At 43.6% G+C, this 15679-nt stretch overlaps 1 protein-coding gene across 3 annotated transcripts in view; it reads left to right on the plus strand.

Annotated features, from left to right (window-relative positions):
• The window catches only part of Dis3l2 (DIS3 like 3'-5' exoribonuclease 2), a 303393-nt gene that overhangs the window by 211796 nt on the left and 75918 nt on the right, over window positions 1–15679 (plus strand). For all 3 annotated transcript variants that reach the window (XM_051154243.1, XM_051154242.1, XM_051154244.1), the window contains 2 exons: window positions 66–178; window positions 14928–15035. In XM_051154243.1, the coding sequence (XP_051010200.1) occupies window positions 66–178; window positions 14928–15035 (221 nt within the window). The remainder of the gene's footprint in view (window positions 1–65; window positions 179–14927; window positions 15036–15679) is intronic.

Here is a 15679-nt window from a genome sequence, read left to right on the forward strand (position 1 = left end):
AGGATCCCAGGAGGAATCCTGCTGATCCTCCAAGCAGGCTGACACTCCTTCTTCTTCACTTACAGGCACCTTTGAAGTGGGCGTCCACATTGCTGACGTGAGTTACTTTGTTCCTGAGGGATCCTCTCTGGATCAGGTGGCCGCTGAGAGAGCCACAAGTGTCTACTTGGTTCAGAAGGTACAAATCAGCTTTGAGTTTCTAGATTTCACTAAGTGTGCCCACTTACTATTCTTTGTTTTTAGTTTGTAAAGAACATGTCTTTTCTGAATCTTTTCTCAGATCTAGTAAGGTCTAAAATATGGGCTTGGCACTGGGAATATGTTTGCCCTCTGCTGCTGCGAAGTTTCTTGAAAGAAGCCAAAGTTTTCATCTCGTCTTCAGAGTAGCCTTGTCACACAAGTACCTCCAACAGTGGTCGACTTCAAAAAGAAATGAGGGAAAATAATTGCTTTCAAACTATTGCTCCAAAGAAGGGCCTAGGGGATAGCCCACACTAGCTGCTGGTTTTTGTATAGTTTGGTTAGGATCCAGCCACATCCAATCTTTTGTGTTATTGTGCCCGCACTCACACCATAGCCACAGAGTGGGATGACAATTTACCATCTACAGTAGACCTTTGAGAAACTGTTCTAAATGTGGCCACCAAGCCTGTCTTGAGCTGTACTTTCAGGTGGCCCACGGAGCCCCCAACACAGGTTCTCTGCTGTTACATGCTCCACACTTCAGCTATGAAAGGAAGAAATTACATCCCTTCTAAGGGTTGGGAGATGACTCAATAAGTAAAATGTCTGCCATGCAAACATAAAGACCCGAGTTCAGATCCCCAGCACCCACATAAAAGCTGGGTATGATGACATGCATCTGTAATACTAACATGAGTGGGAATGGGGCGAGACTGTTCTCCAAAACTCACCGGCCAGCAAGTCTAACAAAGCAGTGTGTTTGGGGTTTGGTGAAAAAGTTTTATCTCAAAGAAGAAGGTGGAGAATAATAGAGGAAAATGCCCAATGTTGACCTTTGGTTTCTCACACATGCACGAGTGCATGTGTGCATGTGTGCTGTGCTCGCTCATACACACAGGCAGGTAGAGAAAGCAATACATCTATTTCATCATATGTAGCTAGCAAATCCCTACAAGTAACTATGAGAATCCATCCCTTTTATAAGTATTTACTCGGTACCAAGTGTCTACTAGGCATTGCAGTAGGCCTGAAGACAGTTGTAAATTAAAGAACATACATAACTATCTTCCACTGTAATTCATGGATTCTTCCAGCCCTTTTTGTTCTCTGACAGTCTGTTCTTCTGCTCATTTTGGCTCATCTTATTTCTTGATGTTCACTTCCTGTCTAGTTCCCATGAACTCAATAGCTTTAAACTTCTCTCCCTAATCCCATGCTCTAGAGCATAACTTTTGATATTTGATCATTGACTGTACCAAGATAAAATGTCTGCCCCTACTCCTGCCAACACATCCCAAGGCATTCTCGGAGCTGGATATTGCTTGCTTGGCCCCAGTTCTCAGGGACCAGAGACTAGCCAGGTGCCACACCTACTCCATTCTGAGAGTTTCCAATTGTCATCACCCAGAGAAGGGACACAGCTTCCTATTCTCTCTCCACTCCAAGCTGCCTGTGTGCCCACACTGTTGGCAGGGGAGTACAAGGCCATGAACTTTGCCTTACAAACTGTGTGTCCTCATAAATTGGCTGCTCCCACTCCAGCTCCCTGTTTATTTTAGCTAGAATGATTACTGGAGTGCCCAAATGAAGTTCTGAAGTCTCTCTCTCCATAGGGAACTTGCAGAGGATGAAAAAACGAGGTCTTCCAGGATCTAGGTTTTCACATACCTTTGGGCCTGAGCACTTTTTATGCTTTTTATAAGACAGCCTCCCACTTTCTCTTCGTTCTTTCTGGCCTCTCTTGCTCCCTCCACACTTTGACAAACAAGACCTTGAGAACATGTATTCCTAACTACCTGAGCTCCTACTTCATGCCGCTCCCTAGAAAGTTCAGTTCCTTAGTAGCTGTTCTGTCCAGGTGCTGCTAAGGCAGACCACAAATGCATCCACGGGGGCCAACAAAAGAGACTCTGGTCTGTCTCAAGCAAGTTGGAAGGGAAAGACCCCCACTTGAGGTCATCTTCTGACCTCCACACATGCACCGTGGTGTGTGTGTGCCTGCACTCACGTATACAACACTTGTGGGAGAGTAACTTCCATTCACCTTTGTCTCTTTTGGTATCTATACTAAGCATCTTGAAGAAAAAAGACTTATTAAACTCCAGGACCCAGCTCTTAGCTTGACCCTTCTGAGAATGCAGTTCTGATACTTGTACAGTGACTCCACTTGACCTCAGGCTTAAGGCATCTGTATGTACTTCCTGCCTGACAGTGATGCTGGCCAAACCCAGCTTCTCCCTGGTCCAAACTTATAAGAAGAAAGATGAGCTTCCAGGTCCCTCTAGTATAGAGATGGGGAGTTCAGTCTTTGAAGTTCTCTCTAACATGTAAAGACTTTGTCAATGAGTAATGATGCAACACACTCTATTCACTCTGCGCTTTGGTTCTGATGAGTTGAGGACATTAGAAGCCATTGGAGCCTCTTCCTCCAAGCAGGTGGTTTTCTCTTCTCTTACAGCTGAAGCCTCCTTTTATAACCAAGGGTTCAGTTTTAAAATTAGAAACCAAAAGAATAAAATTGGTTAATAACTGGGTGTTTCCCTCTCTGTGACCTTTACTTTGGTTTTTGTGACTGTCACCACCTGAGAATCTCTTTGAGAGTGCTGGATGGGGCATGGGGCTCCCTCCGCTGCTAAACTCTGAAGGTGCAGAGGTGGTGGAAGAGGCACTGTGAGCCTCCACTGCCCAGTCCTGCCTCCAGCTTGGCAGGAGCTCCAGGCACTGGCCCACAACCTTGGACAGCAGGAGCTGTGCATTCTGATGCCTTTGAACCTCTGCTCTGACCTTTCTTCCTACTCAGTTTTGTTTCTTAAAGGACTGTGTCCAGGAACTTTTCTGCTGTTTTCACTTTACTTTGCCTATAAAGGTCTTCTTAAAAGCTGGGTGAGCTGCCTCTCCCTGTGCATATTCTCTCTTCTCTCATTTGGCCAAATCATTTTTCCCAACTCTGTCACTCCAGAGAAGGGGGATGGGCATCCCAGTTAATTTCCCATCCATAGGAGATGTGGCTTTGACTTCTTTTCATTTAGATGCCAACTTATAAGCGACTGGTGGTCAGAGTTACAATCTAAGCTTGGTTTGGAAAATGATCCCAGAGAGTGGAACAATATATGATGGAACCAATCCTGGGTGCAGGCCCTAGCTCACTGGCTTTAAATGAAATTCTTTTTGCTGAGATTTGACTCACAGTATAAGGACTCAGTAACACTCATTAACAAAGGAGCATAGTCAAGAGAAAGGTAAATTTAAATGGTGTTTAATTGTTAAAATCCACCCTTCTTTTTGACAAAAATGGTTCCATTAGAATGGGGGCAACTGTGTATCTGAAGTTGAGCTTGTTCTTCTCAGAGGCCGTGACATCTGCTCAGCTAATGTCTTCTCTGGAAAAGAAATACAATTTAATTTTAAGTTTTAAGGTAATTAGAAAAAAATAAATAAGTGAATTAAGTTTTAAAAGTAAAAGAAAACCTAAACAGTTGAAACTTAAACCTAAACTTTGTGTCTGCTGGCCCAGCCATGCATGTTATTTTAGGTGTGAAACAGCTCGAATGAAAGCTCGCCCATAAATCTCGAGGATATTTTATTGGTAGTGCTTTATAATAGAGATCAAAGATTGGGATTGGAAGCCTGTCTTCATGTAGAGGCCAAAGAGTTTTTAAGATGCTCCTTCCTGACACCAGCAGGTTGTCAGTGTTGCTGTTTTGTTAATGTCAAACTGTGTAGCAAAGAGTTGATCAAATTCTGAATTCGTGGAAGTGTTGATATGAAAAGGGAAACCCTTTAAGCAGAGATGTCGGCTGGCAAATGCATTATCTATTTCCTTTAGATTTCTTTATTCTGTGAGCAGGGAGCTAGCTGAGCATGCCTTAGTATAAACACCTTCAAGTCTTGAGAAAAGGAGAAAACACCAACTTGCCATGTTGCAGATCTAGAGTACACTGAGGGTATGAGAGGACATTGCCTGGGGAGCTGGCCAATACCTTGGCTTGAAAAGACAAGAGTGTGACCTCTCAGATAATAGGAGACCCCAATACTTGTGAGTGTCTGGCCTGATGTCACTGCTCATCCTTCCTGTTCCTCCACACCCAGATGATAGATTCTTCCCTTCTGTGGCCCTTTCAACTGGTCACAGGGCTGTCCTGGCTCACCCACTGCTGAACTTGGCCAGCCTGCCTGCTGTGGCTTTAGCAGATGTTTCTGCTCTCTGAGGCTCATGTAAGATTTTATAGTCTTGTTGGTACCCCCACCCAGCAGTATTGGGCAGTGGTGTATTGACCTAAATGACCAGTTCCCTCAACTCTCCCAAGCCCTGGTCCAGAATGCTTAGAAAGTCAGGGTCCTGTCATCACTCCTTTGTCTACAGCCAGCCTTTAAGCTCTGAAGGACTGAGCTTTGGCCTTAGGTTTGCAGCATTCCCCGGCTCTCTGCCTTTTCTGCTGCCAGATCTATTGTTCTCACCACGTAGCAGTACTAAGGATGACACATTACAAGCACTTCCAGTACGCTGGGCTGCCTTGGTTATAGAAGTACAGAGAGGAAAGGGAGGTCATGTCTACCTGGGTTGGAGGGACTTGGGAATAGATTCTTCAAGAGTTGAGATGACACAGAGGTCAGCTTTTGGACAGTGTCTCATATTTTAGGAAAATGTCTACATAGACAGAAATGGGTACTGAGGACCTCCCAGACACACACTTTTAAAAAGTGTGTTCAGAGGTTGGAGAGACAGCTCAACAGTTAAGAGTTCTTACTGCTCTTGCAGAGGGCCCAAATTTAGTTCCCAACACCCACCTGGCATCTCACAACCCCTAGTAACTCCAGTTCCAGTGGATCTAGCTTTTCCTGGCTCCTGGTGGTACACAAAAACACATGTGTATGAGTGCACACACACACACACAGAGTAAATAAATAAAGGTTTTATAAGCAGTGTGCTTGAGAAACAGCACATGGTAAGAACTTGCTGGGGTAACAGGGGTTACCAAGAAGGAAAGTTGGAAAGAGGCCTGAAGTGGTAGAATCAAAAACATGGGCTTCAGAACATGGAAACAGCCTAAGTGTCCCTCAGTAGAAGAATGGATAAAGAAACTGGTACATTACACTATGGAATACTACTCAGCTATTAAAAACAAGGAATTTCTGAAATTTGTGGACAAATGGCTTGAACTAGAAATGATCATAATGAGTGAGTTCATCCAGAAGCAGAAAGACTCAAATGGTATACACTCACTTATAACTAGACACTAGCCCAAGGAGCATGTCCCATGAAAGTCTTCACTTACCAGGAAAGTGGAATAGAGGTGAGGACATCCTATTGGGACTCTAGGTGAGAGAAGCATGGGAGAATGGGAAAATAGAAGGATCCAGAGAGTCCTAGAAACCTACAAGAAGAACACTATGATGGGAAGATTTGGGCCCCGGGGTTCTGCTCAAACTATGGCACTAACCAAGGACAATACGTGCAATAAGCATCAAATCCCTATCCATATCTAGCCAATGGACAGGACATTCTCCACAGCTGAGTGGAGAGTGGGGACTGACTTTCACATGAACTCTGGTGCCCCATATTTGACTACGTACTCTTGATGGGGAGGCCCAGTGGCACTCAGAGGGAGGATAGCAGGCTACCAAGAAGAGACTTGATACCCTAGGATCATTTACAGGAGGAGGGAGTCCCTCTCAGTCACAGTCATAGGGGAGGGGAATAGGGTGAAAGCAGGAGAGAGGGAGGAATGGAATAACAATTGAGATGTAATATGAATGAATTAATTTTTAAAATGGGCTTCTTCGGGGTTGTAGGTTATGCTGGTTTAAGAACAGTTGAGTGGCCTTCCTTTAAAAACTCATCTGAGCAGTCTGCATAAAAGAGAATTCATCCAAAGTCAGGGCTAGCATGTCAGTGCCAGGGTCCTTTTACACATCTCTGTCCTGTGAAGCTTTGAATAACTGTCCCCACAAAGGCAGAGATGCTCATTCTTAGCCTCTCCAAAGAGTTTATCAGTGCTACAGTATCTAGGTAGTCAGTCACTTCCAATTCCAGCAATCCCTATCACAGAGCAAAAAGGAAGGAAAGGCAAAGAGTGGGGCAGTGGAGAAGCTATTTCTTCAGGTACTGCTACTGCCTACGTTGAGATAAATGGAGAGGGCAAATTTATGCACATATGACCCCTGGCCACTGATTGTAAGGACTCAGTCCTGCTCACCTTGTGTTTTGTTTTTGTTGTTGTAGACTTGAGGTATCATTATGTAGCTCAGGATCTTTCTGCTTCTGTCTATAATAATATCCAACCTATGGATCTAGTCTTTAGTGACAACTTCTTAAGCCAACCAAAAGTATCTGGGTCCCTTTCATCCATAAGAGACCCAAATCTAGTTTGCTGAATCCAGCTCATCGAACTCCTTGATTCCTAGGAAAGGTAAAGGCAACAGGACCTAATACAAACAGAATCACTAAGACAGAGAATGTAGTGATTACTGGCAGATCACCTGTCTGAATAGGATTGCAGGGTATCTGCAGATGAGATGTAGTAAGAAGGAAGATGCATGGGCTGGAGAGACAGCTCCGTAGTTGAGAGCACTTGCTGCATAATCTGACCAAGCTTCAGAGATATCCCAGTACCCAGGTTAACAAGCCAGGTGTCCTTAAAAAATACCTGGAACTTAAGCTCCAAAGGATCTCATGCACAGGTGCACATAGCCACAGACAACCAGATACATTCATGCACACACACACACACACAGAGAGAGAGAGAGAGAGAGAGAGAGAGAGAGAGAGAGAGAGAGAGAGAGAGAGAGAGAGAGAGAGAGAGAGAGAGAATGAGAATGAATAAATAAATTTAAAAGCAAAAAATCATACAGAAGTCTAAAGAAAATAAGGCAGGTGATGTTTGCTTCAGTAATACATGTGCCAAAGTTGGGATGCAGAGATTAATACTGCCCTTGAGTAAAGCTTACATGCAAATTTAAGGAGTGTCCATATTTAAAAAAAAAAAATAAGGCTTACTGAAGGAAGCCTTATTGTTCTGTTTTCCATTATTACCATGAAATATCTGAAGGTAGGGATGAGGTTTATTGAATTCAATTTTGTGTCTTGACTTTTTGTTTGGTTAGTAGTTGATTGGTTGATTTGGTTTGATTTGTTGTTGTTTGGGGGTTTTTTGTTTGTTTGTTTGTTTGGGGTTTTTTGTTGTTGTTGTTGTTATTTGGTTGGTTTGGTTTTGAGACAAGGTATCATGTACCCCAGGCTGTCCATAAACTTTCCATGTAGCTGAAGGTAACGTTGAAGCCCTGATCTTCTTGCCTCTATCTCACAAGGCTAGAATTAGATGTGCATGCTGAATTTTAAAGCCTGAAAGTCCAGACAGCATAGAGCATCTCTAGTGAGGGCCCATTTTTGTATCACCTCAAGACAAATGACATGATAATGGCAGGAGCTATGTAAAAAGAAAAGATCAGGGCTGGAGGGATTACTGAGTTGATAAGAGCACCACTGGCTCTTTCAGAGAACCTAAGCTCAATTCCTACCACCCACATGGAAGTTCACAACTGTCTATAACTCCAATCCTAGGAAACACAACACACACACACACGTGGAATATAGACATGCATGTAGACAGAACACCTAGTCACATAAAATAAAAATAAAGGCTAAAAATTTCACAAATAAAATAAAAGATCATGTGGTATGACAGGCAGCCAGGATGAAAGGAAGAGCCAGTATTGGCTGCACCTCTTAAAGGTCCCAGCACTCGGGAGGCAGAGGCAGGCGGGTCGCTGTGAGTTTGAGGCCAGCCTGGTCTACAGAGTGAGTCCAGGACAGCCAAGGCTACACAGAGAAACCCTGTCTCCAAAAACAAAAAACAAACAACAGAAAAAGAAGGTCCGACATCTGTCAACACTGCTCCACTGAGAAACTAGCTCAAATTGCACAAACCCTTGAGTGAGAGAACATTCAAATCATGTCTGAACTATAGTAGAAGTTCTATCTACAGTGATTTCACAAAGAGCTTTGCCTCTATCCCAGGAAACTATGGACTGTATGCAAAAGGGAAAACAAGTGTCCACATTTGAACACTGTAAGTGGAGACAAAGAAAATCACTTGATAGAGATTTAAAATACCAAGCCTTCCGGTACAGGCACTGACTGGGTAGGGTAAGGACTATGGCAGTCACAAGATAACACCCAATTGTCTGGGAGGATAGAGCAGTGGGAATGTGGTGTTTTGTTTCTTAGGAGTTTGGGAAGCTTTATTGTTTGTTTGCTCACTTAATGGAGGCTGGGATACTATTCCTACAGAAGCATCAACACAGGGAGGGTGGAAACACACGGGAGGAAAATGCTGAGCTCTGTGTTCTAGTGCTGTGCCTGAAGAATCCACAGTGTCCAGATTCAGGTGTCAGCATAGAGGAGTCTAGATTCCAAGGAGAAGCAGCTCCAAATGCAGAGTGGATAGGGCCTGAGCATAATGCAGCAGCAGCAGAATCCAGAGGGAAGGAGACAGTGCCACAGGAAGAACAGAGGGCAGAGGTGAGGGGCCAACTGAAAAGGGAGCATAGGAAAGGCCACTCTTGGGTGTCCACTGGTTCTATGTTTTAAAATACATATAATATAGACTCTAAAATACATATTACTGGAGCTGGGCGTGGTGGTGCACGCCTTTAATCCCAGCACTCGGGAGGCAGAGGCAGGCGGATCGCTGTGATTTTGAGGTCAGCCTGGTCTACAAAGCGAGTCTGGGGCAGCCAAGGCTAACACAGAGAAACCCTGTCTCGAAAAAAACAAAATAAAACAAACCCCATATTACCTTCCATATGGTCATGTGTGCACAAATGAGAGGTGTGAGTTCTGTCCATCACGCTAACATTCTAAGAACTGGGATCCCATGGTGCTTGTGTTTTTGAGTCCCGGTTTATAGAATCATGTAATTTTTGCAGTTAAAAAAGGAATGGAAGATGAGAAGCATAAAGCATTTTGAGAAGCTTTAAGTGGAGAAGTGAGAAGAGTGTGGCTGGGGGAGGAATAGAGCCTGGAGTTAGGGGTAGCTCCACCCTTGTGCTCTGATCATTGGGAACTGAACCAGCTGAGCACTGAGATCATAAGCAAGAGCTCCAAGCTTAAGAGTGGGGACACTTGTCATGACGTAACAGAACCAGGGCATCCCTGAAAAGCTAGGGAAATTGGCTCAAGAGGGAAGTTGATGGAAAAATGCTAGAAAGAACCTAAGTCTATCTTTTTCTTTGTTTGTTTGTTTGTTTTTGTTTTTTGAGACAGGGTTTCTCTGTGTAGCCTTGACTGTCCTGGACTCACTTTTTGGACCAGGCTGGCTTCAAACCCACAGAGATCCACCTGCCTCTGTCTCCCAAGTGCTGGGATTACAGGCACGCACCACCGTGCCCAGCTTAACTCTATCTTCTCTGTGTAGAAGAGCTGAGTTTTTCTGCTGAGAAGTGAGAAGGTGCTGGGTGAGTTGGAGGGGAGCAGTAATGAGTGTGAAGCCTGGGGAAGATGCTAGCAAGGCATGGCAGGAGCTAGAACTATTTGTTGATGCGTTTCTACACCGCCCAGCGTTGGTGTTCAGCTAATAGGGTCCCAAGAACAAAGAAGGCAGACTATGAGATGGGTAACAAGACTTGCAGTTAGGACAGTGGGAGTCAGGCACCTGGGAAACTGTCATGAAAGTCCATGCTAGGCAGGGAATGGGATAAACGCAGGGCCAGGAGAAAACTACCAGAGCCCAGGGAGCATAGGCACTGTGCTGTTGGCAGCAGGAGTTTCTCTACACAGAGATCTTTCCTGGGTACCCTTGGTGCTCTGCACTTCACTCTATCCCAGAATCTCCTCAAGTACTGTGACGGGCCATGTGCTGCACCCCTCTCCCTCCTCACCTGCCTGGGCAGGGTTTAAAGAAACTAGCTTTTAAGAGAGTGGCCTCACCTCACCAGTCCTCTTCCAAGGAAGCCTGCTGCACTCTGGGTTGAGCAGGAATGCATGCACAGTGACCCCTGGAGGACCAGTGGATTTATGAGAGGGTGTGATGTGCCAGACCACAAATGTGATCGTAACCTCTTAATTTCTTCTCCTTTGAAAGACACAAGCTGAACTACCTATTTACAAAACTGGATGAGCATGGACTGTTAACTCTGAATTCCATCTGATTCCTTCCCCAAGACCTGGTAGAAAGTTTATTAAAAGGATTGTCCCTTAAAAATTAAATGCAATTACACTGCCACAAATTCTTCATGAAATTCCAGGTATTTGGCATCTGACCAGCGGGAGGAGCAAAGCAGTTTTGATAACCTGGGCAGCCATGGGGTATGCTGGTAGTTGGTTTTGTTTTATTGGGATTTTTTTCACCCAGCAAAAATTCTTTGCTTTCTACTGAAAGTATTAATTGCCACAGGCTTTTTTTTTTTTTTTTTTTGGTAAAGATGTTAATATAGAATTCTGTCAGCAAGGATTTCATGAAGGAGTGTGTGTGTGTGTGTGTGTGTGTGTGTGTGTGTGTGTGTGTGTGTGTAAGAGTATACAGTAAACATAGAAAACCCCAGGTTATTATTTTCATAACAGAAGTCAGTCGTTTGTGTACTAATAGTGCCTGCTGTGGGCGGGGCCGGGGGGAGCACTAGATAGAGGAACAAAACCAGACCTCTCTTTGTTCTTGGGGTTCCATAGCCTAGAGGATGCCTTGGTGAGGGGACACCTAACAAGCAATCAGGATGCAGTGTGGTCAGGGCCTTAGAAGTGGTGTGAAAGACCAGGGAGGGTGGAGTACCTAACTTATTCTTTGGGACTGCCCCCACAGCCTCTGTGAAAAATCAGAAGTTACAAAACAGTACACTCTCTGCCTGGGGGAGTCTGGATAAACCGTGGAAATGGCAAGGAGCTGAATGTGGAAGGATGCGCCAAAGTTTGCCCAAAGCTAAGTGTCCAGAAAGGTGTTCCAGAAAATGGGAACACCATGTGCACATGCTGGAGTAGCGAGCAGGCGGGGCAGGTGGAAGGCTTGTCCTGTAAAGGGGCCATGGGTTAGAGCTATGGATGTTGGAGGGGAGTGTCTGAGCACAGGGCTGGGTAAGGAAAGCTGAGCCAAGTGGCATAGGGGCTTGGACACCTTGAGCTGTTGTTGGGCATTTCAGGGCTGTTTCACTTGGAAGAAAACCTATGTGGCCAGAACTTATTGGATCATCAAGAAGCTCTGGGCCAGGGTCTGACTTCAGGTCTCTGTGTCAAAGCCTTCCTTATTTTCTTACACCTGCTACTGCCAACACCACCGTACTGCCCTCAACTGCTTGATGGTCTTAAGACCTTGAGCCCTACCCAGGTCTTCATTTTATAAATAAAATTTTAGTGCCATACTTGTTTACAAAAGTAGATCAGGATTACTATGTGTAAGATTCATATATTTGTGTTTATGTATAACATAATTTATAAAAGTATCACATAAAAGACTGCCTTTAGGACATTGCTGTTAACAGCACTCCATCCTTTATTTGGATTTCACCTATTTTTTCTATCAGTGTTTTTTGTTTTGGGGTCCACTCTAGGCCCAAGATACAATGACTTTCTTTTGACAAACACTGAAGTGTTGTGCCCAGAGATATATTACATTATTAGATGCTCAGTCTTGTGACTTAAAGTATGATATTTGTCTAAAACCAACAACAAAAACATTGAGCTCTGGACTAATCATTGCAGTAAGCATACTGATTAAGCAGGGAGTTTCCATAGAATAGCTGGTGTCATCATCTGATAGGTAACCCAGAAAACATAGTGGAACTTTACTCGGCCCCCATGATAATGCATCACAGACTGGGTGACTTCCACAGCAGACTCAGGGCTCACAGTTTTGGCAGACAGAAGTCCCCATTTCAGGGGCTAGCCAGTGCGATTCCTCGTGACCACCTCTTCCTGGCTGCTTCATGTCTGTGTCCTCACATAACTTTACCTCTGCACTTACTTAGAGAGATGGGCTATGTATTTGTTGTCCTCTCCTCCTCTAAATTCACAGTTTTTGTGTGACTAGGTCCCACCCATATGTCTTCATTTAACCTTAGTAATCACCTAAAAACACCATCTTCAAATACTATTAAACTGGAGACTGCAGCTTTAGTATATAAATGGGTAGGTACAATTCAGTTTGTAGCATACTTCAAAGGCTGAAATTATATAAAATATTTGTAGCTCAGTCACAAACTGTATGACACAGAGACTCTTTAGTGTGTTGGTGTAGATGAAGTTGTAGTATTTTATAACATTTGACACAAGAAAATTCCTATATTAGAACGCATTTTAACTCTCTACTAAAGCACTGAGGATCTAGCTTGCCTAACATGCACAAAGCCCCGAGTTAGATCCCCAGCACAGGAGAAACCAGGCATGGCTTGCACACCTGTAATCCTAACACTCAGGAGATGAAGCCAGGAGGATCAGAAGTTCAAAGTCATCCTCAGCAAAGCCATTCTGAGGCAAGCCTGGGCAATACAAGACCCTGTCTCAAAGCAAACAAAAAACAAGATAGCAAATAGTATGTGTCATTTAGGCTGATGGTATAAAAACCAGACAAGAAAAAGAGAAAATTTCAATAACACTTTTATATAGAAGCTGTTACCAAAAGTTTTTAAGTAGTCCTTGGGTTTTGCCTAGGTGTAAAGCCTCTAGAATACTGCCAAACAACTATTAATTTTTTGTTATCGCTATAGGCCATGTGTTCTTGAATTTCTTCCATACCAAGGGCATGTTCTCTATGGAAATGGTATGCTACTGAAATGTCACATAGCAAGAGAAACCACTGGGATTTGTTTTGATTTTACTAATAAAGAAATTTGCTAATTTTACAAATGTATAGTATAACAGCCTTCCCTTCCCAGTGAATGGAACCCAGCACAGGGTTCATTGGTATACATCAGGGTGGTCCACGGTAAACTCAGCAAAGAAATGACTTATAATACTATTTCAATTTGGGTAATAGAGTGAGTGGTGATATTATAATCAAGAAAAATATGGGAGAAGGAATATGTTTGAAAGCAGGAGGGAGAGAGGGCAAAGTATCTTGGCTGCGGGAAGCAGGGAGGATGCAAATTCTGCTTCTGGTATTATAGATAATACAAACAGTATTCAGTGACAGCTATCTGTCATCATTTGAAAGTATAGTAAAGACAGATTATTTTGTTAAGGAGATATGTCATACAATTAGGGTTCTTTTTAATTGTTTATTGTTTATATAACCCTGGCTGGCCTAGAACTCTCTATGTAGACTGGGCTAGCCTCAAACCCACAGAGGTCCACCTGCCTCTGCTTCTGCCTCCTGAAGGCTAATATTAAAGGTATGAGCTACAATATCCAGCAAGATCAGTTTATTATTATGAGATTAAAAAATACTAAGCAAGAGAAATAATTCAGGGTTTAAAACCTGCAAAATAGGGGCTGGAGAGATGGCTCAGAGGTTAAGAGCACTGACTACTCTTCCAAAGGTCCTGAGTTCAATTCCCAGCAACCATATGGTCACTCACAGCTATCTATAATGTAATCTGATGCCTTCTTCTGGCCAGCAGGTGTACATACAGGCAGAGAGCCCTGTATTCATAATAAATAAAATAATTAAATCTTTTTAAATGCAAAATAGGGCTGGCAAGATGGCACAGTGGATATCTGCTTGCTGCCAAGCCCGATGATCTGAGTTCAATCTCTAGTACCTATATAGTAGAGAGAACTAAGTTGTCCCAACTTGTCCTAAGTTGTCCCTTGACCTCCACATATGTCACACACACACACACACACACACACACCATACCCCATACACACATAAACAAATAGCGAATTTTTTTATCCTGAAAAATGGGTGATTAGTTAGCTAGTGTTCATCTCTGAACCTAAATTTATAAATTTCATTTGTCGTACTTATATTTTATTATTCTGTTTATACTACAACATAAATTTGCATTTTATTGTAAGTTCAATTACTAAATTAAATAACTGATGATTTTACTTTGATAAGACTTTAGAGAGCTTTTAGAGAGCTTATGTTGAACCTTTGAGTTCTTAAGTATGTTATTCAATTAGAACAGTTATATCCTCAAACCTCTCCCATATACTCTAAATATTTATTTATTTTTACCTATGTATGTGAATGTATGTGTGCCTCGTGCATGCCTGGTGCTCAAGGGTCCAGAAGAGGGCACCAGATCCCCTGGAACTGGAGTGAGCCACTATGTGGGTGCTGAGAACCAGACGTCTGTAAGAGCAGCAAGTTCTCATAGCTGCTGAGCCATCTCTCCAGCTCCCTCCTCCCATAGACTCCAGATCTTCCCCAGATCACTCATAATCATTAGTGCAATATTGTTTTCTATTGCTTAAGGAATAATAATGCAATATTGTTTTCTGTCACTTAGGGAATAATGACAAGAAAAATATCTATAAATGTATTCCTACAGATGCAATTTTTAAAATGAAGAAACCTTTCCAGCCCTGGCAGAGCCCTAGGGATCCAGAGGTTGAACAGTAACTGCAGACAGTGGCGGTGTGTTGCTGTACAACACCTTCTCTTCCTACTTCCCAGTTTCCAGTCCCTTGGCAGAGCGGAGACAATGTGCTCTTTCTGCAGAGGCTTCTAGCAGTGAACCTCCTTCACCTTCAGGTCACTCTGGAAGTTCAAACTGGTCACCAAAACTCTGTGCCTGGGCTATGCCTGGGTGCCTGAGACAGGCTCCTGCAGACTGGACAAAATTGCTGAGACGCTCTCCTCTGTTCACAGGTGGTCCCCATGCTTCCCAGGCTCCTGTGTGAGGAACTGTGCAGCCTCAACCCCATGACGGACAAGCTGACCTTCTCTGTGATCTGGAAGCTGAGCCCTGAAGGCAAGGTAGTAGCAAATTGTACTTTGTCACTCATTCTCCACTTAACACTGTCCCATCCTGGGTATCGTGGTAAGTACCCACTGGGTGCCTGCACTAAGCTGGAGTTTCATGGTAGGTAGATGCAGAAGGTCTGGAATAGCTGCTGAACAGAAGAAGTCTAAGGACCCTAGCCTAGAAGATCCTAGAAGGCAAGATTGACCCTACCTACTGCCAATATTTACCAGTTAATGGAGAGTACTAACTGTGAGGCGGGAGCTTAGGGTGAGAGATGGGTTCAGTGAGGGTGGATACACATCTGGACGCAGGATAGGAGGCCAGGCTGTAAATGAATTGTGTGCTTCTCTGACATGAGGGCTGCAACATCCTGTCAGATGTTGAAAATATGAAGACTAGCAAAAATTAGTAGAGTAACACAGGAATCAGAGCGTGAGGTAAGGAAAACACAGAGAAGAAAGAACATCATCAAGCATTCCCTATACAAAAGAAGGAGAGAAGACAGATAAAGGTGACACTTGGGAAAACCAACTAACTCCCTCTCCAAAGTGAGCAACTATAAATGACAGGGTCATGTTTGAGGACCTAGGGCTTGCTGAGGCAGGTTTCTGCAAAGCTGCTTGCAAATACCATGAAAGAACATGGGAAATGTGTA

Source organism: Acomys russatus, chromosome 12 (assembly GCF_903995435.1).
Source record: "Acomys russatus chromosome 12, mAcoRus1.1, whole genome shotgun sequence".
NCBI lineage: Eukaryota > Metazoa > Chordata > Mammalia > Rodentia > Muridae > Acomys > Acomys russatus.